Raw genomic sequence first — 25,254 nt, forward strand, 5'->3', positions numbered from 1 at the left:
ATTCCCTCACATCTGCTGGGTTGAGCCCTTCACTCGGGAACCATTTTCTGGGCCTTTTACCTCCTCATTCCCTAGTTTACTTCCAGAATTATCCACTGGGTTGCGGGTCACTGCAGAAGTCCAATGGGGTGCTGAAACGTAACCACTCCACCAAATTGTCAGGTTGGGATTACAGAAGGTCCATATAGCTGTTGCCCCTGTCCTTGGACTGTTTGCTCCTGCCTTCTTTTGTTTGTTGAGCTGCTCAGAACAGTTTTCGAAGGTTTGTTCTTCTTCCTGGGGTCCTCTTTGACAAAATATTTGAAGCAATCATGATGGTTCTTTGCTCCTTTTCTGGATTTCTGGGATTGTCGTTTGCCCAGTGTTAAAATCCTTGGCAACCGAATCTGGGAGATGGCACCCTTGGAAAAGGGTGGTTTTGTTTCAGTTTGCTAGAGCCGTTTTTGGCAAAACCTTCGAAGTGGGTCCTGGGGCGGGCGATTGTTGAGATGGATTTTCAGAATCAGCCCTATGGACCATTATCAGATGCCAGCCTATTCTGATGAACAGAGACAAACACTAATGTCCAGCCAAACATTATCTGGGTAGTGTGACTGTGCAGCAAGGCTTAGGAGCGTGTCACAGTGGTGATGGGTTGAGTTAGGCACACACACTGCACTCGTAAGACTACAGGTTAGGCAAAATGTATACACAATAGTCATTTATTTAGGTCTTAGATAAACTCTTATTAATGAAAATGACACAGCTTATAATACACAAAAACATTACATATGCATTCACCTTGATGTGCTCTGCTGCGAGCACTAAAACTTCACTTTTAAATGCTGAACTAATCACTTTTCAAGAGACGAAGTTTAGCAAAGCAATTGAATGAAGGAATAGAACCAGGTATATAATTAACAATTTGAGAACTAATAAGTTGTGAATAATAAAGGAGTTAGCTATAACCATACAAAACCTTAGAAAGAAGGTACTAATCCAGCAAAAGTCCTTCCCTACCTCGAACGGAAGGGGCTGAGCGTACTTAGTCACAGGGGCCAATAAGTCTTTTTTGGGTTGTAGAAGTCTCTTTAGGAAGATTGAACCAAGTGTTTGGCTGGAGCCAACAGTTAGTATGTTTTCCAAAGTTCTCTAAAAAGAAGAGGAAAGCCTTTAAAAGACGCTGTCCCAATCCAGCCACCTTAGGGGAGACCCTGCGGAGGATAGCAGGCCAGAAGACACCCATTCAAGGCTAGGCAAGGGAGAGCTAGGGCTATGATATTATGTCAATGCAACCCTATGGAGACGGGGCGGGGGGGGGGGGGCATTTATGTTTTAATTCACTCAAGAACCACCATAGGAGTTGCTGAAATTGCGGGGCCGTGTGCCTTGGATCAGTTGGAGGAAACCCAGGGGTCGCAAGTGCAAAGGTCACTTCAAGCGCCGGGTTATTGGGTCCGGCTAGTTCGTTCTGTGCTCTGATGGACTGGATCTGGATAACTGTAGACCCAGGGCACACCGACCGACTACTGGACCACCACCTCAGCGATACCTGCGAGGACTTTCGGGATGTGATGCAGGCAACAAACAGCGCCCACTTGAAGAAAGCAGCAGAAGGTGACCTTTTTGGTGGAAACAAAGAAACTAGTCCTGGAAGCCCCCTTTTTATTTGCAGAACTGAAACTTTGGGGAAATGCTTCTTGTTCAAGAAGTTGAGGATCTGCATAGACCCAATTCAAACTTGGCAGGGGCTGTCCAATTGTGGACAGCCTCTCGAGACTGCATCTGCCGGCAACACACACCTGGTTTGGATGTTGACTGGGTTCTGACAGATCCAGCCCCCTCATTGGCTATACACACAGACCACCACTTTGCACATGAAAGCTGGAGCTTTCCCAGGAAAGGGTTTGCCATACCTGGAAAGTCCAGCAAGCCTATCACGGCAAGAAGGTCAGACTGTAAGATGGCCAAAGGACAGGGGAAAATCTTGTGGTACAACCATTTAAAAGTATATGCTACTCTACATGTCATTAAGCGATAAAATCCAAAAGGCACACGAGACTATAAAAAACAAAAACACTACAAATGTATCTGCTGCTTCCAGCCCATCCTGGGCACATCGTGCTAATGACAACAAAGTTACCAAAAACAAAGTTACAGGGACACAAGAGCTTCCTATAGCACTTCACATTAGGTCATGTGTGCAGGGAAAAATTAACAGAGAACTTTGCTGTGGTGAACAGAGTTCCCCTGCACTGATAGTTATATGGACTGATCAGTGCCATCAAAACAGATGAGCTTAGCAAGGGAAGTGAGGCAAAAACTCTTCACTTAACCTCCAAAAGTCTAGAAAGGTACAACACAAAAGCAAGCAGCGTACCACATTGATGTCTATGGAGCTAAAGCAGCAAAAAAGCAAAATATCGTTCCTAACATTGATTATTCAAAATACTCATCCTCGGGTGTCACCGTTGTCTGGGCTACAGATTACTTGGAGACAAGTGTTTACTTCAGTTCCTATAGAGTTCTATTGAGGTGTCCTTCCGTTCTGTTATTTCTGCCTATTGGGCTCTGTGTCCATCTTCTGAACTCTGGAAAACTTCCTTGTGGTCTGGGCTTCCCTGTGGTTGGTTGATGAAAAATGCATGGGGTATGGTAGGTCAGGAGGAGAAGAACTATAATGTGTAATTTTCAACTTGCTTTTATTTAAATAATACAAATAAGCCTCACTAACCCTAGTATATGGGATACCCTATCTAAGAAAACTAAACTAAGGTGCTCTTTGTTAGATGTGAAATCCAAACTTAATAGTCAGTTCTGCATCAGAAACTAGCCTAAGATGACCCTACCGCTATTAATACATAACAAAAGATCAGGAGAATTACTCCCTTCTTCTGAGGGATGCTTCTCAGCACAAGGCTCTTCAATATGATACCTTCAAATAGTCTCTTGCTATTGCTTGTAAAAGTTCCTTCGGTTCTTTCAATGGGTCTTACTTGTGTATTGGCTCGCCCTGTTTCTCCAAATATTTTTCTTCTTCTCGATGTGTAGACAAAGTCTCTACCTGTTGTTCCTCTGTCTTGCCACTCACAGGAGCATGTTTCGTGTATTGCTAAGTAGTCTGATCTTCACTCTTCATATACTTTTTCTAATCGATGGGGTGAAGCTGCATGGTCTCCGAGTGATCTTCACTCTTTATGCCTCGCTCCTTGGGTCTCCCGCTCTCCCTAGTACCTGTATTGAAGTAGGTCCGCGTCACCGGGTCAGCGTTCTTTCTCCAATCTTTGGTCGTACAGGATGATTCTCTGGTTTCTCCTGTGTCCCTGTTCTGATACACTTCAGTCTTCTTTGCCGGTTTTGGTGATGAAAAGGTTTTTCCTTTGTTCCGATACATGGCACCACCTTCCTCCTTTGGTCTGTTGGTCGGGTTCTCTTCCCGTAAATAGACCTCCTTGGGTCTGTTAATGGCGTATCGCCTACCTGGCACGCCAACGATGGGGCTCTTCACTGGCCCTTCGCGAGCGTCCCTCCAGGGACTATTATGTATTTCCTCCGCTCTACTGGTCAGATAGCATGCTACAGTAACTTCTAATTGGTAGCTGCTTTTTGACAGGGTTGATATTATCATTCTGGTATTACATTACAATAATACATGCAAGAGGAGTTTAGTTGTCTTTCAGTTAATAAAGTTGTACTGGGTATGGTAAGAAGGGAGTTATTTATGGGAAAGGGAGCCCTTATCCCCAAGAGGGCAGTCTCTCCCTGTGGGGTCCCACTTACCGCCACGCGTAGGTGGAATGTTGCGTAGTGAGCTAACCTCCCTAGCCTCAAAGGAAGGGGCTCCCCTCTTGGAGGAACTGACTGAATCCCTCGATTCATCACATGGGTATATCCGACTTGCCTTTATCAAAGCAGAAGGCCATTCAACTTCTTTCATTCATACCTAAAAAAAACTTTCATCTGCTTTGAAATTCTGCAGAATGTACTAGGGATCCGGTATGCTCCTTAGCCTAGAGTTATTTTTTTTAAACTTGCCTTTTGGTCTTTAAAGTCATGTTCCACATGCTGCAATTAGACTGAATATGGATTTCTAAAATCAGCCCATCGTGGGGTGGGGGGGCTGGGCAGAATTTTAGGAGGCACCCTATTTATGGTAAACGGGGACACTGAGAGGTTAGCCTAAACCCAAGGTAGATTAGCGAGCTGTCAAGGCTTAATCTCAGGAAAAATGTTTGTGGTTTAGGGTCCACACAGAGCAGTACTTAATAATTCAAGTTAGACATTAGTATATAAAAACAATTGTTATTTATTAGTGCTTTACAGATATTTTTGAATTGTGAACAATGGGCTATATGCCTGTGTGAACGTCCAGTACAATGTATTAATCTAGTCTATAAAGCAGGTGGTCCAAAGAATTGAGAGTGACCTTGAAAGTTCAGTTAGCCACGAAAGTAAACAGTGGGGAGTATTTGTGCTATTACCTGCATAGAAGTACTGTGCCTAGATACATTACTGCATTGCCAACAAACAACACTCTTTGATTGGATTTAAACATACAATTTAATATGGCACCCTCTTTAGAGATTATAGGGACTAGGTTGGGTATTTCTCGTACTGGGAGGCTATGTAGATTGTGCAGAGAACATACCATTGATACTGCGAGGCATCTACTCATGGGATGTGAAAGTTTGATTAATTTACGGCAGTAATTTTTAAAGTCTTATGATAATATAATTGATTTTAGCTGTGAAGATGGGATATGGGATTCTTTTACAGAAGGGCATTATATGAATCTATTGTACTATATGGTAAAATTTCAGGATGTCATTTTTAACGGTACTTGTTATTTGATGTGTTTTTTTATTGCACGATTATGAGGAAGTATCATGTGTTGATGATGTCGTATTATGGTTCTGTACAGTCCTTTATATTCATTGTAGTACATACAAAAAAAATAGTCCTTTGGTTCCACACCAAGCATATACAAATCACAGGTAAGTATAGTCAATCAAAACCATAGATAATATATATACACATTCTCCAAATAGGAGAATAAAGATGCATATTAATTATATACCAGTGTTCAACGGGTGAGTTATCAGATGCAGGAAAAGTAGATGGCACCAACACAAAGACAGTGCCACTCACTTAAGGTAAATCCAACCCTAAATTGATATGGGGCTTTGTGCCCAAAGGTATCAAGTTCCAGATTATAACTTCTTCAGATGAGTGTCAAAATGATGCTGTGGGCTCGTGATGGTGCTTAGCAAAGTGTTTAAGAGTTAGTTAAGTATTTTCCCAAAATCTGGTAATTACCCCATTCTACACTATTCACCAGGAGAGACCTACAAATGGATTCTTAGTCAAGATATGATGACTGGACTCCAGGCCAGAGGGAGCTATGGGCAAGGGCTTTGCACCCAATGTTACCATATGTAGAACAGGAGGGCAGAAACAGGCATGTTAACTAAACCCCCTGACTGCCAGATAGCACTGCACGTCTTCTGGAATCCGTTAGACACACAATCCTCTGCGCTTGGTTTGGGTTAGAAAAGCCTCAGGTGTTGCAGAGGTCACTCTTTAAGTCGGGAGTTGGTTGCATTGCATAGCAAACTGTTCCTGTCGGCTTCCAGAAGAAGACCCCAAATAAAGAAAAGATGCAGACTTCTGTGGTGTAGACCCTTCAGGACACCTCACGGGATTGCAATAGAAAGGTTCCATCGGAGATCACCACATTCTGGTGGGAACAGCCAATCATACAGTGATGAACACAAACGCATCCCAGCACAGCTTTCCTTGAAGTGAGACGGCTGAAATTGCAAGAACAGGCGACTTGTGACACAAGCTGAAGATCTGTTAATTTCCAAAGCTCTGCTCAGAATAGCGACTGAGAACTGATCAGTCCAACACGTGGTCCATGGAAAATTCCAAAGGCTTCCAAGGCACTGATCTTCGAGCACAGGTCAGCACTGGTTATTTCCACTGGTCCAAGGGCTGAAGCACCAACAAGGGTCTTCTGGGATCAGTAAGAGAAGCAGGGTTTCACTGGGCCAATCACTGGAACCGATGCTTGTCAGCTGCAAGGGTCGTCATTGGGCCGCTCTTCATAGTAGAAGTCATGGTTCCCAAGATGATCTGTCGAATAGCTGGAGGACCCATAGTTTTATCCATGATTCGCGCTAGGAGCCAGCCTAAGCCCAACAATAAGGATCTGCAACCTTCAAACAGCAAAGCATTGTCCAATCCAGAATAACCACTGGTCATTGCATCCGTCCACCAACAGAATTTTGGCCACCAGAGGATGTGAACTAGGGACGGACAATCCCTGCTCCCTCCTCTTGCTCACCCACACAAAGCCCACTTGCCTGTGTAAGCAGCAGCTTTCCCCGGGAAATGGCATACCAGACATTGCATATCCTGACCTGAGAAGGCAGAAAGCAAGCCGAAGGACAATATGGCCAAAGAAGAAGTGAAAATCCTGCGGCACAACCATTTTAGGGTGCTAGCCACCTTTAGTACCTCTGGCAGATTTTGGAAATCCATCTTTAGTCTTTGGAGGAAAGCCCTCTTCAAAGTGGAGCATCCCATTTTAGGCCCATCGATCGTTATTGCAACCAACCAGCATTACCTCCAACAAAGTCCTGGCAAAGTCCTGCTCTTCTGAAGGTCTTTACTGGCGCTTGAGCCTCGGGACCCGTTGGAACAACCCATCCCGACCCCCGATGGAGGATAGTACCCGTGGAAGTTATCGAAATTGTCCCAGGAACACGTGTGGACCGCCCAGCTCCCTTGTGACCGTCTTTGTTGCAATAGTAGTCTCAAGTTCAAACATGGGACTTCTCGGACTCTCCGCTCCTGAGATAAGTGGCCACCAACTGCAGTTGCAGCTCTCCTGCACATAGAGGGGTCTCTTAGAGGCAGCTTCTTTATCTCTGCCATGCGGGTCGTCTTATGCCTAATTGCCGTGTTCATCACTGCAGCTCACCTTCTTTGTGTCCTGGGGTTTGTCTGAAGTCGTCAGCATCATAGTGGTGGTCTTGTAATGCCAGCGTCGTCCAGCTGTCCAATCGCAGGAACTGTCTCAATTGAGTGCAAGACCGCCAACTTGCCAGAACCAATCCCAATGCTGAAAGTTACCTCTGCTCTAGCAATCCGGGGATTCCTTCCAAGGAAACGGACACTCTAAGTGTGCCCAGTGGATTCTTAATTCCTCAGGGATGGTTTCTGAAGTAGTCGGAGCACAGGAGGTGAGTTTGGTTTTCTGTTGCTACGTTTTTCCATAGAATTCAACAGGCGAAAGACCTGCCGTGCCTCTCCCTTGCCTGGTTGTGATAGTGGAGTTCTGAACATGGATCCCCCTGGGCTTCCCTTAAGGTAGTGGGATTGAGAGAGCAACCCTAAAGAACTTTGGTTTCCCTGTCCATACAAAACTTACACCTACATGCTGGATTTGCCAACACTTGTTCTACTTCTTTAAAAGACTACCAACTCCCTATAAAGGGCTATCTTGGGGTCTTGTTACTATTTGGGCACTAGGTACCATCCTCTTGAGTAGGCAAATACTTAATTGCTAAGGCCTTATATTCTAAGGAAATGTATTAGTATTGCAACTGCTTTCTAATTGCCTGATACAATCTAGTTTTACAATACTTCTCCTCTTTACTTCACTGACTTTACTGCACAGTTTGCTAGTGTTCTTACTTGAATCTGATCTAACAGTCTAAAAGTGAAGTGTTGGTGCTGAGCACCCCATTGTGAATGTATATATGTGAGTAGCATGCATTTAGTAACATTACTGGCCTCTTAATTTCATTGCAAATTTGTTTCATGACCTAATAAATTACTGTATTTTCATACTTGATGTCCATCTTGAATTATTGAGTGCTTTGTGTCTCTCATTGCTCAGTCACCTAACTTGATAGAGCCTTATTAGACATTAGTGTTTTTTTCTTGTTCACCAGAATAGGGTTTCCTCTCAGAATCTAACACAGGGTTGATTCTGAAAATCAATTTTTAACAATAAGCTACTTAAGGGTTATACGGGTCAAGAACATTGGGTTCAGAGAAAGGGCAGCTTGAAATTTGAGGCCTATTCACACATTTCACCTTTCTTAGTATATTGGCTGGCAGACTGAGTGAAACCTTGCTCTAACATTCTCTGGTGCTGTGCTTGGGGGGCCTGCTGGTACTTTGCCCATCAAGACAGGGCCTGTAACGACTTTTGTCTGGCGGTCAGGGCACTGGCTGTAAACCCTGCTTGTTTCTCCCAGAGGTCTACCCTGCTGTCTCCCATAAGCTCCAACAGTTTCTCACAGTAATTCCCCCAATGGCCAAAATCCACCAAGTTTTGAGACGGAACCAGGACTACATTATCAGAGTTATGCTGCATCCCTGAAGAGGGTTCTTTACGATGAAACAAGGAGCAGAAAAGATACATGGTGTGTGGATTCCTCAAAAGTACAGCACCTTGGTCTAATTGTGGGCGGTATGGGTGCCTCAGCTGTAGGATGGCGAAGAGCAGTACGCTGCTAGTGATAGTGATAGCGTAATTTGGGGAGGATGACAAGTGAGGAACTTAACATTAATACTGCACTTTGGAGTTTGCAGTCTCTCTGCCCTTTGGCTGTTTTTTTCCCTGGTTCCATCATCTAGCTATGGCACACATATTGCACAAATATTTGAAAGGAAATTGGCCAGAGACCCTCATCTAGCTCTCTGGGCAACTTCCTTTCACATTTTTGTGCAATATTTGTGCCACAGCTAGATGATGGAACCAGGGCAAAAACAGCCATGCTTTATTCATGCGCAAGGTGTAAGCTATTCCCCTACAGTGATCTCCTGGATACAGGACCATAACGCCTCACCCATTGACGGCTATATACAATGCCATAGAGAAGAAAGGGGAAGAGAGGCTGCCCCGCTGGGGTAGGTGGGTGAGTGACTTTCTGGCTTTTGCAACTTTTAGTCAAGTTGGTAAGATGTCTGTGGAAGAATGTCAGAGACTTGTTCTCTTAGCTTTGAACTGGTTTCAAAAGCCACAAAAAGACACTTTTTTTGGCTATGTGGGCTTCCTTGAGTTATCTGGTCGATTTCTACTTTGTGGTGCCTGGCCTATATTTTTAGTGGGGTTGCTCTGCTTGTATAAAGCTTGAGCAGGTAAGGTGCAGTGGATGCTATTTAGGGGAACAGGTATTTTGTCTAAGGTCTGACCATGTACGGTGCAGGACATGCGGTTTAGGGGGGTAGCTTTGCTTTGTACTTTCCTTCCCTTGTTCCTTTATTTTCTTGTAGCCTCTTAAGGGGATGTGTGGGGAGGAGGGAGGGATTCAAATCTTCTATCTGAGGGTAGAACATGGAGAATCCAACCTATGGCAAGAGGTTTGTCTCAGCTGGAGTTTAACGGCTGAACTACAAAGGGAGGAGGGTACTGTTCAGTGGTACAGTTAACTGTGCACAGTTAAGTACAAATCTATTCAATGGATTGCCTTTGAACCGCAGATTCCTCATCAGATAGGTATCCCTTCCAGCGTCCGTTGCTCTGAAAACCTTTTGACAGAGGTGTAGTTCGCCTCGACTCAGCCGTAAATCCATCTTGACACTATGCGGCGGTTGTCGCCTCCAGACTTTGGTCGTCGTCCATGTACTGCGTCACTACGCCTTTGTACCTCAGTTACTTTTTCTGTGTGCTTGGCACGCTGCTCACGGAACAAGACCCTCACGAGAATGTCGTTTTGAGAATGTCCACTCCCAAGGTGTCGGGCTTCAAGCGCTGCAAGGACTGCAGTTCCTAAATGTCTTTCAAGGACGCACACAGCGTCTGCGTCTGGTGCCTCGGTGTCGATCACATCACCGAGGACTGCGCTTCTTATAGAAAAATGAACCCAAAATCAATACAGGAGAGGGCTGTGAAACTTACGGTAGGATGGCCCCTTCTACATCTCCGGACCGCTCGACTGTCCGCTCAACGGAACCTGATATGAGACCTGCTCCTGAAAAGGAGGATAGGCATGAAAAAAAAAAGAAGTCAAACTCTGTGAGCCACTCCTCCCATAAAATGAACAGGCGTAACCGAAGCAGGCACGGATCCGACTCGTCGGATGAACCCGGTAAATTGTCGGCAGGGCCTACATCCATGGCAAAGTGGGAGGTTTTCAAAGAGCAGATGCTCAACATGATTCAGAAAGCGGCTGCAGTACTGGTGATCCCTACAAACAGAAGGCTCCTTGGCTCCAGTGGTGCCCTGTAATCCTGGCCCCAAGCTGACCACTTCGTTGTCATCGTCGAAGCCCTCACCCCGACACAGGTTGTTGCCAGTGCGCCCTCAGCATCAAAGCCTCTTTCGGCACCAGTTGGCACAGGACCATCGATATTGGCGCCAATATCCAAATGTTTGTTCGTCCTGAGTTTCAAGTTTTTTTACATTATGGCAACAATCTTCGACGGCACTGATGACCAGATGTCATTTGGCTTCGACCCTGCTTATGCAGGCTCTGGCGGCAGAGATTTTTTCACTAACCATGCTTATTTAGTCACCTTGGCTGGGGGCCTCCATGGTGCTTGTGGCCTGGACACCCCATCACATGTGGAGACGCAGCAGGCACATTCTTATGGGCATTGAAATGCAAAATACCGTGCAACAGTCGATAGGGTGGTGGATTCCCTAGGGTGGAGTGACCCAGCAAGACCTTTGTCATGTTACGACCTCAAAGACGTTCCGGAGGAAGAAACCTCTACAGAGAGGGCCATGCCCTCTAATGTGACTGTTGCCAACCCGATCGGCACCTTATGGCAGAGGCCGTGCACTGCTCCCCCAGTGAATTCCAAATTCACAAAAAAATATAGTCCGACAAGGGGAGACCCAGTTTATCTCTCCACTCATCCAACACCAGAGGGGTTAGTGGTACAGGCGGCTGCTGTTAACACTAGCCACATCCATCCCTATGCGCCCTACAGGGAAGGAAAGGACGTTGACGCCCTAGCCAAGAAGGGGTTCTTGTCGGGCAGTTTGGCCTTTAAAGCAGTTGACGCATATGGCGCCTTCGCAAAGTACACATTTGGCTTGTGGAAGGCTATTGGGGAAGTCTCCCAGACCATTCCCGAAGGGGAGATGTGGGAGGGCTTCCTGAGAATTTTGGAGGATGGTTAGGAGGTGGCCTGGCAGTTGTTATAGACAGACCTGGACGTTTGCGGACTGTGTCAGGTCGTCTATGGGATCGGCGACCCCCTTGAGGAGACAGGCGTATCTGTGCAAGTCAGGATTCTTGTCCAACGTCAAGAACAAGTTGCTGGACATCGCCTTTGACAGTGAGAATCTGTTGGGCCCTAAAGGTGACCAGTCCTTGGAGAGGTTTAGGGACTCAAAGCTTGCAGCCGAGTCTCTGGCCTAGCTGTCCAGCAGCTGGAAAAATCTGCCTTTTTGCTTCGCCTCAAAGTGAAGTGAAGAGGATACAGACGTTACATTCCCTGTGGCAGCAAGGCTCAACTCCCGCAACCCAGGCAGGGGCAGAAGTGTTTCCCACCCTCAGGAAAGGCTGGGGGGCCCTCCATAGGCCAGCAGATGGTAGCAGCTGGGGCGGCTCCGCCCTCAAAGCTGCTTTAATTTCTCCCCCCACGGTTCCCTGTTTGGAGGACGGATAGGCGAGCACTGGCCCCAATGGCGGGAGATTACCTCTGATGCCTGGGCGCTCTATCTTGTTCAATGTGGTTACTGTCTGCCTTTCTTAAAAAGGTAGCTGGACAGACCACTCCATCCTCCTCAGCAATTGGAACCGGAGCTCCAGGAAGAGCTACAAGCCCTGCTTTTGAAGGGTGCTGTGAAAGAGGTAACTCCTGAGCAGAGAGGATTGTGCTGGTATTCCCGGTATTTCCAGGTACCCAAGAAAGGGGGAGGACTCTGTCCCATCTTGGACCTCAAGGCCTTCAACAAGTTCATGATGGTGACCTCAAGGCCTTGAACAAGTTCAGGATGGTGACGTTAAGAGAAATTCTCCACACTCTCAGGCTTCAGGACTGACTGGTGTCAATAGGCCTCCAGAACACACAGTTCCACATGATGATCCACCAGAAGCACAGGAAATTGCTGAGATTCCTCATAGGGGACAAGCACTACCACTTGAAGGTGCCCTTCTTTGAGTGGAGCTCCGCCCCATGGGTTTTCACCTAGCTAATGGTGGTAGTCGCAGCCCACCTCAGGAGATCCGTGCCCATATGGTCCCATACCTGAACGACTGGCTGATCTGAGGGAAGTCGACAGAGCAGGTTTTATCCCATCTCAAGGACACTTGTTCACTACTGCACAGGCTGGGCTTCTCCCTGAACTTAAAGAAGTCCCACACGACACAAACACATAAGCTCCAGTTCAACTGTGTGCTCCTGGACACTCAGTGGGGAAGGCCATTTCTCCCTGAGGAGGGAGTCACCAGTGTCAGGCAGATGCCACACCACCTTTCCAGCAGCTTCCTTCCTCCGCCTCTTAGGTCTCCAGACTGCAGATGCAGTCGCTGCAATGGCTCCTATTGGGTCACTGGTCCCAGTATTTCGGCACTTTTAAAAACATTTTAAAAGTGTCCAGGTTGGTGACCAATAATCTCTTTTGGTGGGCCAGTAGCAAAAACATGTTGGCGGGGGAAGCCCCAGGCCATGATGGTCATGGATGCGTCATTGAAGGGTTGGGGCGTGCTCACTGCGAGGATTTGCAGGTGAGCAGTCTTTGGTCCACGATGGAAGCTCAATGGCACATCTACAGGCTGGAACTGCGAGCAATCGGGATAGCCCTGAAAGTGTTTGCCCCCTCTTTAAAAGGGAAGCAGGTCCTTATTATGACGGACAATACGGTGGCCATGCACTACCTGAACAAGCAAGGTGACGTGCGCCTTCCTCCCCTTTGCAGAGAGGCGCAATGCATCTGTTCAGACTTTTAGAGAATGTGATCTCAGTCTCAGCAATACATCTGGCAGGGAGGGAGAACGGATTGGCGGACGCTCTGAGCAGGTAGAGCACAGTCTCACACAAGTAGGCAGTGTGCCAGGAAGTCCTAGAAGAGGTCTTGTCTCAGTGGGGTAGCCCAGCAGTGTATCCGTTTGCCACAGAGCCCAGCAGGAATTGCAGACCGTTTTGCTTGAGGAAATTCCTGGCGAGAGGCGCACTGGGGGATGCATTTCTGGAGGAGTGGACTTTCAATATCCACTATGCTTTCCCTCCGATTCCCGTCATTCCATGGGTTCTCAGGAAGTTAAGGAGATTCTGAGCAACCCTGATCTTGATCGCCCGGATTGGACGAGGAGGCTGTGGTACTCTGAACTTCCGGACTTGGCCATCCCGCCTCTCTGGTTGCCTCGACGGCCTGATCTGTCAGTCAGAAGGTCGGGTACTCCACCCAAACCCAGAATCCCTCAACCTACATGCCTGGCCCTTGAGAGTATGAGGTATGACGGATGGGACATCTCGGAGGAGGTACTTGAGGTGCTACTGGCTGCATGTAGACTGTCAACAAGATCGCTGTAAGCGTGCAGCTGGTGGAGATTTGAGGGGTGGTGTAGGGAACGTGAGATTGACCCAATCACTTGTCCCACCACTACAGTGATGGAGTACCTTCTATCACTGGCCTCTTCAGGCCTTCAGGTTGCAACAATCAAAGGATACTTGGCGGCTTTGTGATCAAAAGGTCTCCTGACCAAGGGTCTTTCTTCACAATCCTGGTTATGGTTCAATTCCTGAAGGGCCCTCTACATAGGTATCCGCCTTTTGCTTTTGTTGTCCCAGACTGGTACTTTAACTTGGTTCTCACTTTCTTCATGGCGGCTCCCTTTTAAGCATTTGCACTCTTGCTCCATTTGTTTACTCACTCTAAAGACTGCTTTCTTGGTGGCCATTCCGTCAGCCAGACTGGTCAGTGAGTTGCAGGCCCTGTCATTCAAATCACAATTTCTCTGTTTGGGATATTATCTGATGAGGAATCTGCGGGAGAAGAATCCATAGAACGAACATTATGTTAAGTAATTTCTCCATCTGCTGCCACCAGCTTATCTTTAGGCACATAAAGCTGGCGTGAATAAAAATATCTCCATTGCACTGCATTATAAGATGCTGTGTGCAGTGTTAAAAAATAATTGTATTTGTATTTATTGAACTTATAAAGAGCTGTAGAGTTTAAAATAAGGCATAATGATCAATGCGAGATAATACATTCCAGTAATACTGATAAAGAAGAGTGATCAGTTATTAGAGAGAGAAGATAGAAGGTGAGATCTGAGATGGGTTTGGAAATTACATAAAGTAGGAGAGGAAAGGATAGAGAAGAGAGTTCCAGTGCTTGGGGGCCAGAAGGGCAAAGGAATGGAATCGAGGGGAGGCACTGGGAGGTTTAGGGACAGGGAGAAGAAACAGATTCTGGAATCATAATGCATGACCAGAGAATACAGCAAAATAAGGGAGGAGAGCTAGTGTGGCGTGACCATGAATGCACTTAAAAACAATGGCGAGGAAATAGAAGACAAGATTCAAAAGGGAGGAGATGCATGCCGATCAGAGAGGGAGAAAAAGATGAATGAGGAGAAAGAGAAAAGACTACGGATAGAGGAATTATAAACAGAACGAAGAGGAGCGAAATGGGAAGCTGGGAGACTATTACAGGGCAGAACAATAGTAAATCTGTGAAAAGATAAGAGACATGTTAAGAAGCTTAGTCGCATGAAAAGAAAGGTAGTAATTTGCGCTACGAATATTGAAGAGGGCAAAGCAACAGAAGTGGGCAGTGTTAGAAATATGGAGGCAAAAGGAAAGAGAAGGGTTTGAAGGTGACACCCAGGTTTGCGAGTAGAGAAGAGAAAAAGAGTGTTGGGAGGGGAAAAGAAATAGAGGGCGGAGGTAGAGGCGGAGGAATAGAGATAGCGGGAGAGAAGTAGAGCATCAGTCTTGGATAGATTGAAATGGAGAAAATGGGAAGACATCCAGCAATGTATCGTAGAAAGAGACTGTGGAGTGTAATGTCTCTGTGAAAGAAGAAAAGAAGAGATCCTAACAATCCAAGAAACAAAAGTACAGTTTGATAGATGAGTAAAACCATTTAAGAGCGGAAATCAAGAAGTATTAGAATAGAAGGTATTTTAGAATGACGAGAAGAAAGGAGTGTTAGAGATGTGGAGAAGAGTGGTTTCAGTAAAATGAGAAGGGTGAAAACCTGATTGGAGTGGGGCAATAAGTGAATGAAGATTTGGATAAGATGAGACTTGGGCTGCATGTTGTAAAGGTTGAGATATGAAAGCGATAAGATGGGGTGGAAATTAGCAGGAACAGAAGGATCAAGAGAAGATTTATTCAAGATGTGGAGAATGAGGGTGTGTTTAAATGGAAAAGGAAAGGAGGAATTGGAGAAGGAAGAATTAATATGTGAAGTAAGATCAGAGATGAGGTGATGGTAGACCTGGGGAAGGCCGACAGAGGGGAGACTGTCCAGATGGAGGCAGTATGATGAGCATGAGCAAGAATGGCAGACGTGTCAAGATTAGAAAGTGGTGAAAAGGGAGACGGAGAATAGGGAGGCAAGGTAGGTAAAGGGGGGTAGAAAGAAGAGTGAAGAGAGACAACTTTAGAAGTAAAGTAATTTTAAAAAGTCGGAGGAAGAAAGTAATGCAAGAAGAGAAGGGTCGGGGAGAGTATTCTATAGAGAAGCTGAAGGAGACAGTGGTGATGAGAGAGCTGATTGTGAGAGTAGCGAAATACACATTTATTTTGCAGAGAGCAGAGAAGTATCATAAGAAAAGTGGAGTGAAGATAGAGCAGAGAGATCGGAAGGGACTGGGATTTCTTCCATCTACTTTCGGCCTTACGAAGACTGGAACGAAGAGGAGTTAGACCAGGAAGGAACCAGAGTTGATGAGGTCTACGAGAAGGAGTAAAACAGCGTAACTGGTGAAGGAGTAAAGTGGAAACCAAGGAAGATTCAAACAAGTAAAATGCTTCATCGGGTAGTAGAAGGTAAACAGAGGAAAGGGATGGGAGAGAGGAATAAAGGGAAGAAATAAAACTGGAATAATCAAAGGAACATATTTTGCAACGAGAGGAGGAGGAGGGGGGGTGAATGAGAAGGGGGTAGAGATGAGGTAGGGGTGTAGGAAAAAGGAAGTAACAGATAATCGGAAGAGTAGACAAAAAGGGAAACCTAGTTTTCCCATTTCCGATAGTCTGAAGGACTAATCAGTTTCCCCATAACAAATGAACAATGGGCAAGGGAAGTGAAGCTGAAGGCTTTACTTCGCTCCAAAAAGTCAGAACAGGTTCAAAAACAGCAAAAGTTGCAATAAGAGATCTTTCCTAACTCATTTTGGATCTTTTGCAGTTGTCGAGTAGAGTTTTTTTTCGAAAACTTGCATGGTGGTACCTCTGAGGCAACCTATTTTTTTGGCGACTCTGGACTCCTAGCACTGTGGTCACCAATGTCTGCCCGAGAGTTTAGAGCACTCCTCTGTCGGATGTGACAGTGAGCGGATTGTGGTCTCCCTCGAAGAAGTCTTGGGTACAGCCCAGCTTGCTGGAGTGGAGGGCAATCAGGCTAGCCCTCGTTGCTTTCCTCTAATCTGTGGTACACGGACTTGCTGGCTATATCCATTTGCCTTACCTAGTGCCCAAGAAGAGTGGATCTGCTCTCCCAGTCAGAGAAGCGGGTCCTCCATCTGAACCTCAGCAGGCTGAACCTTCATGCTTGGCTGCTGAGAAACGACGAGTGGGATTTGTCGGACAACATCCTCAATGTGCTTCTCTCAGCTCAGAGATTTACCACCAAGTAGATTTCTGATATTTGTTAATTTGCTTAGAATCGCACGCTGTGCATATGGTCTGACATCCAGTGGTAACCGCAGAGTATTGCATCTTGTCTTTCGAAAATCGAAAGGGGACGTCGACATGGGCATGCCTGTAACACTATCCCTATGGGACGTGTAGTCTACCCAAAATCCCTCATGCGTCGAGGTCCCTCAGATTGCATACTGGTTGCCTTGATGCAGAGCTTGTCAAAGACTTTGCTTATTGTCCCATCGACCTTTGGTCGAATAATTATATAAAGTATCAATATCACCCTATCCGTCCCTTATTTCGACGGCTGTTACAGACCTCTGCCGAAAACCTTCAAGAACTCGACGGACGGTGATCCAGTCGGCGCTGCCTACCACGTGGCCAGGCCTTCCGCCGGCCTATACAGTAGGGAGAGTGGGGTCGGCGTGGACATGTTTATACAAATTGAGAATGCTTTTCCCTTTCCTTTCTCCATCCCTTTCAGTTTTCGTCACTCTGTACTTCCTGAACTATGGAGAGGACTCCATTTAGGTTTTGCCCTAATTGTAGGAGCAAATTCCCTTGGAAAGATAGGCACAGATGGTGTAACCAGTGCTTGCTCCTCGATCACAAGGCAGTAGGATGCGTGGCTTGTAAACTCCTCCATCCTAAGACGTTAAAGGAGCGTAGAGTCAAGCGCTGGGCGGCCTACGGCATGTTAAAGGCCAAGTTTGCTCCCGCTGCCACAGCCTCCGAATGCGACGACGGCGAACCGGAGGTTGTTGACCTTTCGACGGAACGCTCGCGTTCCGCATCGTCTGTCCCCGGCTCCGCTAGGTACGGCTTAGGCACTGCTATGGGGAAGTCGCACCCTGGCAATAAAGACGAACATGTACACAGCACAAAGCACACAACCCAAAGTCAATTTTCGGCCAGGTCGAAGAAGACTTCAGCGCCAACGGGTACACCGGAAGGTCCGGTGGCACCCGCCGACCTAGCGACCGCGCTACCGAAAACAAACGGCGTGACCCCCAATATATCAGGTTCCACCGAGATACATCGCAGGAAGGCGTCCAGCGACAATAAGGTTCCAGTTCCGCCGAAGAATGCGGACGCAGAAGACAAGGCCCCGGCACCGCTGAAAAAGGCAGCCGTTGAGGACAAGGTCTCAACACCGGCGAAGAGGACCCCCTCGCAATCGCAGGCTGAAGTTACGCACCTCCCGACCGCAGCGGATGTCGACGGCAGCTTAGCCAGGATTGTCGCCGTCGATTCTCAGAAGCGGCAGGCTGTGGATGCGCCGAGGCCCACTGAAAGGCCCAGAGAGCCGTCGAGGTCCAAAGATGGCCTAGGGGGAATACCAAACCCACCCATAAGTCGAAAGAGAAGCACAGAGACGTCTCACCTCTGTTGATACCTCAGCAAGAATTCTCTGAGGGCGAAGGAGGACTTTCTTCGACAATGAGACGAAAATCTCACACTTTTCGATGGATGAAAACGCTGAAGACCTTTTTTCACCTCTAAACCTCTCTGGATCTTCGGTTTGGACTAGGGAAAAGTTTGAGAACTGCATGGAAAGGCTGGACAGGTTTGTTTTCGTTCAGAACAACCCACACCAAGGAGGCCAGGGGATAAGGGCCCCAAAGCCACATTTCCAAGACTTTTTGACCCCTCTTTAGCAGAGGATTTATACAATTACGACCTTACAGAGGAGGAAATTCATGCTGATATCCAGGATGAGGAATTCATCAACCCTGAGGATATGCATGAACCCATAGAAGGCTGGGAAGAGAATCCAGATGTGGGTGACCCCAACCATGGCATTCCCTGGATCATCAAGACCCTAATGTCCTGGCTCTGGACTCTCCCCAGTCCACTCCCACTAGGCAACAGCCAACGCCAGTGGATGACCAATTGACTTTGAACATAATGTTACGTAAAGCAGCGGATCACTTTAATATTTGTACGGATGAGACGGTCCCTGAAGCTGACTTTGTGGAAAACATCCTTAAGGAGATACCACCAGCCAGCCATGCCCCTCCTCCAAATCAGTCAAAAAACATCTGGTGCTGTCCTTATCAACACCGGCTCTCACAAGAGGTCTCAACCCTCGAATAGAACAACTCTTTCACCCTTCCCCATCAGACCCTCTGTACATCAGAGGTCATTCCACCCCGGACTCTTTGGTGGTGACTACCACACGAAAGCGGGAAGGGGTCCCTTTGTCAACAGGCGAGGCACCCCCTGATAAGGAAGGTAAATGACTTTACGCCCTTGGGGAAAAGGATCACTGTTGCAGCAGGTTCACAACGCGCATTGCCAACAACAATACCCTGTTGGCCAGCTATGCCGATGCCCAGTGGGCTTTACTACAGGAAGGCATACAAGAGATTCCAGAACAGCTACGTACTTGTCTCCTCACCACTGTCACTGAAGGCAGACATGTGAACCAGAGCATTCTTAAAAATACTTTGGACTCTGCAGAAACTGCTGGTCAACCCCTGGCTCAGGGCACACTCCTGAAAGGACATGCGTGGCTAAGGAACTCTGGATTCAAGCCAGAGACGCAAGCGTCACTAATAAACAAACCCGTGGAAGAGTCCAACCTGTTTGGTAAAGCGGTTGATGAGGCCCTAGAAACTGCAAAAAAGCTACATGACAGCTTAGACACTGGACCAGATTACACAAAGACCCTCTACAAGAAGAGAATCTGGGTCCAAACGTCTTTTTCGTGGCCAACGCTTCCCTCAACAACAATACTCATCGGGAAACAATTGGAATTCTACACAGTAAAATACTGGATACACCACTCCATATCCTCAAAGGGGTCAATGCCGTGGCAAATGAAGAGGCCGGATCTCTACCACCAGAGGCTCCCTGGCCTCAGGTTCGAAATTACCCAAAGATTCGGGTCCCCTCCCATGCCTCCCCAGTCGGGGGCCGGCTAACATCGTTTCTTCAGGGAATAACTACAGACCAGTGGGTGCTAAAGACCGTGGCACATGGGTACTGTATAGAATTCAACCAGTCCCCAACATTCAGACCTCCATGAGCAAGACGACTGTCACCAGACCATCTTAGCATTCTTCTGCAGGAAATAGAGACACTACTAGAGAAAGGAGCCATAGAAGTCGTACCTCTGTCTCTGGTAAAAGAAGGTATTTATTCAGTGTACTTCCTTGTACCCAAAAAGGATCTAACCATGCGACCTGTTTTAGATCTGCGCCCAGCGAACAAGCTTGTGAAGCCACAAAAGTTCTGCACGGTCACAGTACAGAAACTAATCCCACTGCTATCACAGGGTTGATTACATGGCAACACGGGACATGAAAGATGCATACTTTCATATTTCAATGTTGCCAGCGCTCAGAAAATACCTCAGATTCATGATACAGGACAAACATTATCAGTTCAAGGTAATACCCTTCGGCATAGCATCTGCACCAAGGGTATTTACAAAGGTACTAGCGGTGGCAGCAGCACATCTGCACAGGTAATCCATCCCGGTCTATCCTTACCTCGACGACTGGCTCATAACAGGGGACTCTTGCGTAACATGTCTGTCAAATACCCAAAAGACGATAGATCTTTTATTCAGTCTGGGATTCTCCATCAACGAGAAAAAATCCAGTCTAGACCCCCAGTCAGGTCAAACAGTTCCTAGGGGATCTAATTCGAACAATGGACGGACTCGTCTTCCCCTCCAATGAGAGGGTCCAAAACATGTTTCAGATCCCTCAGTATGTAGCCAGTCGAGAGGTGACCGTACGCAAGGCTATGCAATTGCTAGCAATGATGGCGTCGTATATTTGCTTGTTTCCTCACGCGCGCCTGCGCCCAATGCAAGAGTGGCTCAACAGCCAGTGGTGTCAGGCCAGCGGATAGTGGGACTATCTAGTCGTTGGCTCGCCGGCCCTCGTTCTCTCGCTGCAGTGGTGGTCGAGGGACAACCTCTTGAAAGGGAAATCCTTTACCAACCCCGCAGTGGAAGCCACTCTAACCACAGACGCGTCCTTACAGGTTGGGGAGCTCACCTGCTTCAACAAACAGCGCACAGCGTTTGGTCGTCAGACATAGCATCCAACCACATAAACCTGTTGGTAGTGTTCAAAGCACTAAAAGCTTTCCAGACACAACTGCAGGGGAAAACGATCCTGATCCTCTCAGACAGCACCACGGCTATGTACTATCTAAGCAAACAAGGGGACACTCATTCTCCAGGACTGTCCAAACTGTCCCAGAACATTTGGAAGTGGGCTCTCAAATGCAACATGTTCCTGTTAACACATGTTCCAGGGGACGTACTCAGCAGAGACTTTGCGTTGCCCATGGAGTACGAATGGCGATTACACTGAGACATCGTCTCCAACGTTTTCGCAGAATGGGGCTTCCCAGAGGTAGATCTGTTCGCAACTCTGGAGAGCGTTCACTGCCAAGATTATGCCTCCAGATACCCCCAGAACCGTTCCAAGGGGAACGGACTCTGGATAACATGGTCGGGGAAAGTTTGTCTATGCCTCCCCCACCCGCCCCCAGACTCCCCTTCTCAACATAATTTTGCACAAGATACACCAGGAACCAGTCATGCCAACCCTGGTTCACTCATCTGATGGAGATGTCCCTATCTCCTCCAGTCAAACTGCCTTGCCCGTACAACATGTTGTCGCAAGACAGAGGGGAGACGCTTCACCCATGCCCGTACACATTGAACTTCGCTGCCTGGCTCCTGAGGTCATAGAGTTTGGACACCTGCAACTCCCTCAGAGATGTATGGACATTCTCAGGGAGGCAAGAAAGCCGAAGACCAGATACTGCTATTCCAGTAAATGGAAACGTTTTGTTATCTGGTGCAACTCAGAGCATTAACCTGATTAACTGCTCTCCCACACACATTGTGTTATAACGTACTCATTTACTTGACTCGGGCCTGGTCTTCAACTCCATGAAGGTGCACTTAGCTGCACTTTCAGCCTACACTACATCACAACAGAAAGTGTCATGGTGCAAGATCCCAGTTATCAAAGCTTTAATGGAGGGAGTGAAGAGAATTCACCCTCCCATTTCTAACCCGGCTCCCGGATGGGACCTAAAGGTGATGTTTTCGACCCCATGCACAAGGCAAGTCTCAAAGACCTCACCCTTAAGACTGCTTTTTTAATAGCTATTACCTCCATCAGGAGGGTAAGTGAACTACAAGTGCTCTCAATCCTATACCCCTTCATAACAGTTCACAAAGACAAGGTGGTTCTGCGCACTCACCCTAAATTTGCACCTAAATTCATCTCAAAGTTCCATGTGAACCAGTCAATAGAACTGCCAACGTTCTTTCAAAATCCTTCAAGCCTGGGAGAAAGAATCCTGCACACACTGGATGTACGCAGAGCTATCATGTTCTACATGGAAAGAACTCGACCACTTGGAAAGACTAATCAGTTTTTTGTTTCGGTGGCGGCAGGAAGAGAAGGAGACACAGTCTCCAAATCCACGATCTCTATCTGGATTGTCAAATGCATTACACTCTGCTACACTCTTGCTAAGAGAGAGCTGCCCTTCAAGCCTAGAGCACATTCCACTCGAGGCACTGGGGCGTCCATAGCATTCATTGAAAATTTCCCCTTGAGTCCATTTGCAAAGCGGCAACCTGGAGTTCTGTACACACCTTTACAAAACTATATTGCCTAGACACTCATTCTAGGTCAGACTCTCAGGTGGGACAGGCAGTACTAAGACATCTTTTCACTACTGTTCCTTCTCACAACCCTCTTCCAACTCCGGGTACTGCTTGCTAGTCTATGAACAGCATGTGATTCTAAGCAGATTAACAAACATCAGAAGACATGCATTACTTACCGTAAAAGCATTTCTGATGGTTGTAACTGCTTAGGTTCACATGCCCCCACCCTTCCTCCCCGCTCGGATGGAAGGAACATAGACGTTTTACCACTTTCTCTCACTCACGATAGTCATAAGGCTCCCTCATGGCAGAAAACATACAATCGGAGGGACCTCGACCCGTGAGGGATCTTGGGTACATGTCACGTAGGGTTAGTGTTACAGGCACGCCCATGTCGACGTCCCCTTTCGATTCTCGAAAGACAATATGCAATACTCCGCGGTTACCACTGGATGTCGGACCATATGCACAGCATGTGAATCTAAGCAGAGACAACCATCAGAAATGCTTTTACAGTAAGTAATGCATGTCTTATACCTGCAGTTGGCGTAAATTCATGGCTTGGTTCCTGGAGTGGGATCTGTACCCCTTTATCCTGTTCCATTTACCCTGTGTTGGATTTTTTTTGTGGCTTTGGCTCAGACGGCCTGCATATCGGCACTGTGAAGTCGTACCTGGCCGCTATCTCAGTTTTTAAAAGGACCTCTGAGCAAGATTTTTTCTTCACAATTCCCACTGTTATGCAATTTTTGTGGGGATTGTGCAATCATTTTTGGCCACGCCAATCTGTGTTTCCGGCGTGGTATTTCAATTTAGTATTCATATATCTTCTATTAGGTTACTCACACCTAAGGTGATTTTCCTGGTTGCCAACACTTCCACAAGACAGGTTACTTAGCTCTGGGCATTGTTTAAACCTCCCTATTTGGTTTTCTCCATATAGAAGGTGACGTTGAGAGAGAGAGGCCATCTTTCCATCCTTGTTATTTTTTTGCAGTTTGAAGCACAAGTGTTTGGATAGATTGGGGAAAGAAATGGTGATGAGTGAAATTGGATTATGTAGTATTTAATCGAAGTATTAGTGGTTGAATAGATTGAGGGTGAATCTGTGGGTGATTTGTATTAGGTAGATTGGAACATGAATTGGCATGACTGAATTGCAAACTTAATTTCTTACTTTTTTCAGTCCGAGTCCATGGTTCTGGATACATCTGAAAGCGTCAATAATGGGAATCCATCACCCCTTGAAGCACTGTTGGCTGGAGCGGAGGGATTCCCTCCGATGCTGGATATTCCTCCTGATGCAGATGATGAAACTATGGTGGAACTGGCTATTGCCCTCAGCCTGCAGCAGGACCAGCAAGGTAAGATACCTCATGGGTAGCCTTAGTCTACAAGTGAGGAACATCATTGCATCCCACTATCAGTCCAAAGAACTTAGACAATCTACCGTATCTCAGAACCACAGACTCTGAAAAAGCAACACCAAAAAGCAACACCAACAAAAAAGGAAACTTGTAGCACCTCGGCCCTCCTAGATTTTTGGCTTCAAACAGGATGATGACCTCATTGCCTTTTTTATGTGCTATTGTCTTTTTACCCTTTTTCTTTGCCAAATACCGCTTTTAGGCATTTTGTATTTTAACTCCCAATGCGTGCATTAAGACCCCTGCTCCTTGCCAATGGGAAGTCCATTCCATGCATTGTTGTTAATTAGAAATGTTTTTATTTTTTTATTTTGCCCACTGAGTGGTACATTTTTTGCGATCTCCTAACCTGTTGCATACAGTCTTGCTGAAGACTGCAACACTTTGTTTATGTTCTGCTGGTAGGCTAACACAACGTGCACTGGGTGGGTTTGCTCACCCAAAATGTGTCTGTGTTACAGGCTAGTGGTGGCTGTGTACTTATTACTTGGCTGTGCTGCAGTGTAGCCTTGTTACCAATATGGTAGCTCTCTGAAAAGAGCAAAATGTTTTACCCAGTGTTTTTCAATGCCTGTTGCCTGGCCATTTTCTTTGTGGTCCTTGTTAATTTGTAACCGTAGGAGTGACCTATTTGGTCGTTTTCCCTCTGTGAGCTCTGACACAAGGCTTTCAAAAACCCCGATGTGTGAATGGAATTCAGTCCTAGCAGAATATAGTCTGCCAGGGTAGAAAAGACTGCTCCAAGACCTGATTGGCATCTGTGTAGATGGAGTGAGGCACTTCTTTTTTCAACAATGTTGCAAATGTGACTGTTTGCCCCCCTCCCCCCCACACGTGGGTCTCCACAGTGAGTATGTGCGAGAAGTGCCATGTTGGCAGGCACATTCCATACCACCCACGTTCAATATATGCATTTAAATAATACTCCATGACTCTTGATGGTAATTGTTGGCACCACTGTGACACATTCACCAATGTTCTGCTTTTGTTAACATCTTTTTTATTTAAAATGATTCAAATGAGTAGTAGCACAATCAAACTACATATCACTGCAGACTTCAAATTACATGAATCATGAATGCTGTAAAAAACACTCAAAACAAACATACAACGGTCTTGCATAACAACAGCACGGACCAGACCGATATCTCCCTGCATATATCACCGGAGGGATCCCTCAGGTGGCAGCATTTCCCCTCCCCAGCCCCTATTCCTAAATCCTCTCCATGGCTTATCATACCTACCATGGCCTTGAATGGCAGAATTCTGTCATTAGCGTGGTGTTCAAGGAGGTCTATCATCCTAGGTAAGAAACATTGAATGCGCCAGTGTGCTCCAAGCTGTCAAATTATCATTGCTCTCGCTTATACCCCTCTCTAATGCCCGAAACCATACAGCCGATTATGC

General features: G+C 46.6%; 1 protein-coding gene across 6 annotated transcripts in view; it reads left to right on the plus strand.

The window, feature by feature from the left end:
* The window catches only part of UBR4 (ubiquitin protein ligase E3 component n-recognin 4), a 2,945,062-nt gene that overhangs the window by 1,699,592 nt on the left and 1,220,216 nt on the right, over window positions 1-25,254 (plus strand). For all 6 annotated transcript variants that reach the window (XM_069611069.1, XM_069611071.1, XM_069611072.1 and 3 more), the window contains one exon: window positions 23,607-23,784. In XM_069611069.1, the coding sequence (XP_069467170.1) occupies window positions 23,607-23,784 (178 nt within the window). The remainder of the gene's footprint in view (window positions 1-23,606; window positions 23,785-25,254) is intronic.

This window comes from Ambystoma mexicanum, chromosome 8 (assembly GCF_040938575.1).
Source record: "Ambystoma mexicanum isolate Mex_15411 chromosome 8, UKY_AmexF1_1, whole genome shotgun sequence".
NCBI lineage: Eukaryota > Metazoa > Chordata > Amphibia > Caudata > Ambystomatidae > Ambystoma > Ambystoma mexicanum.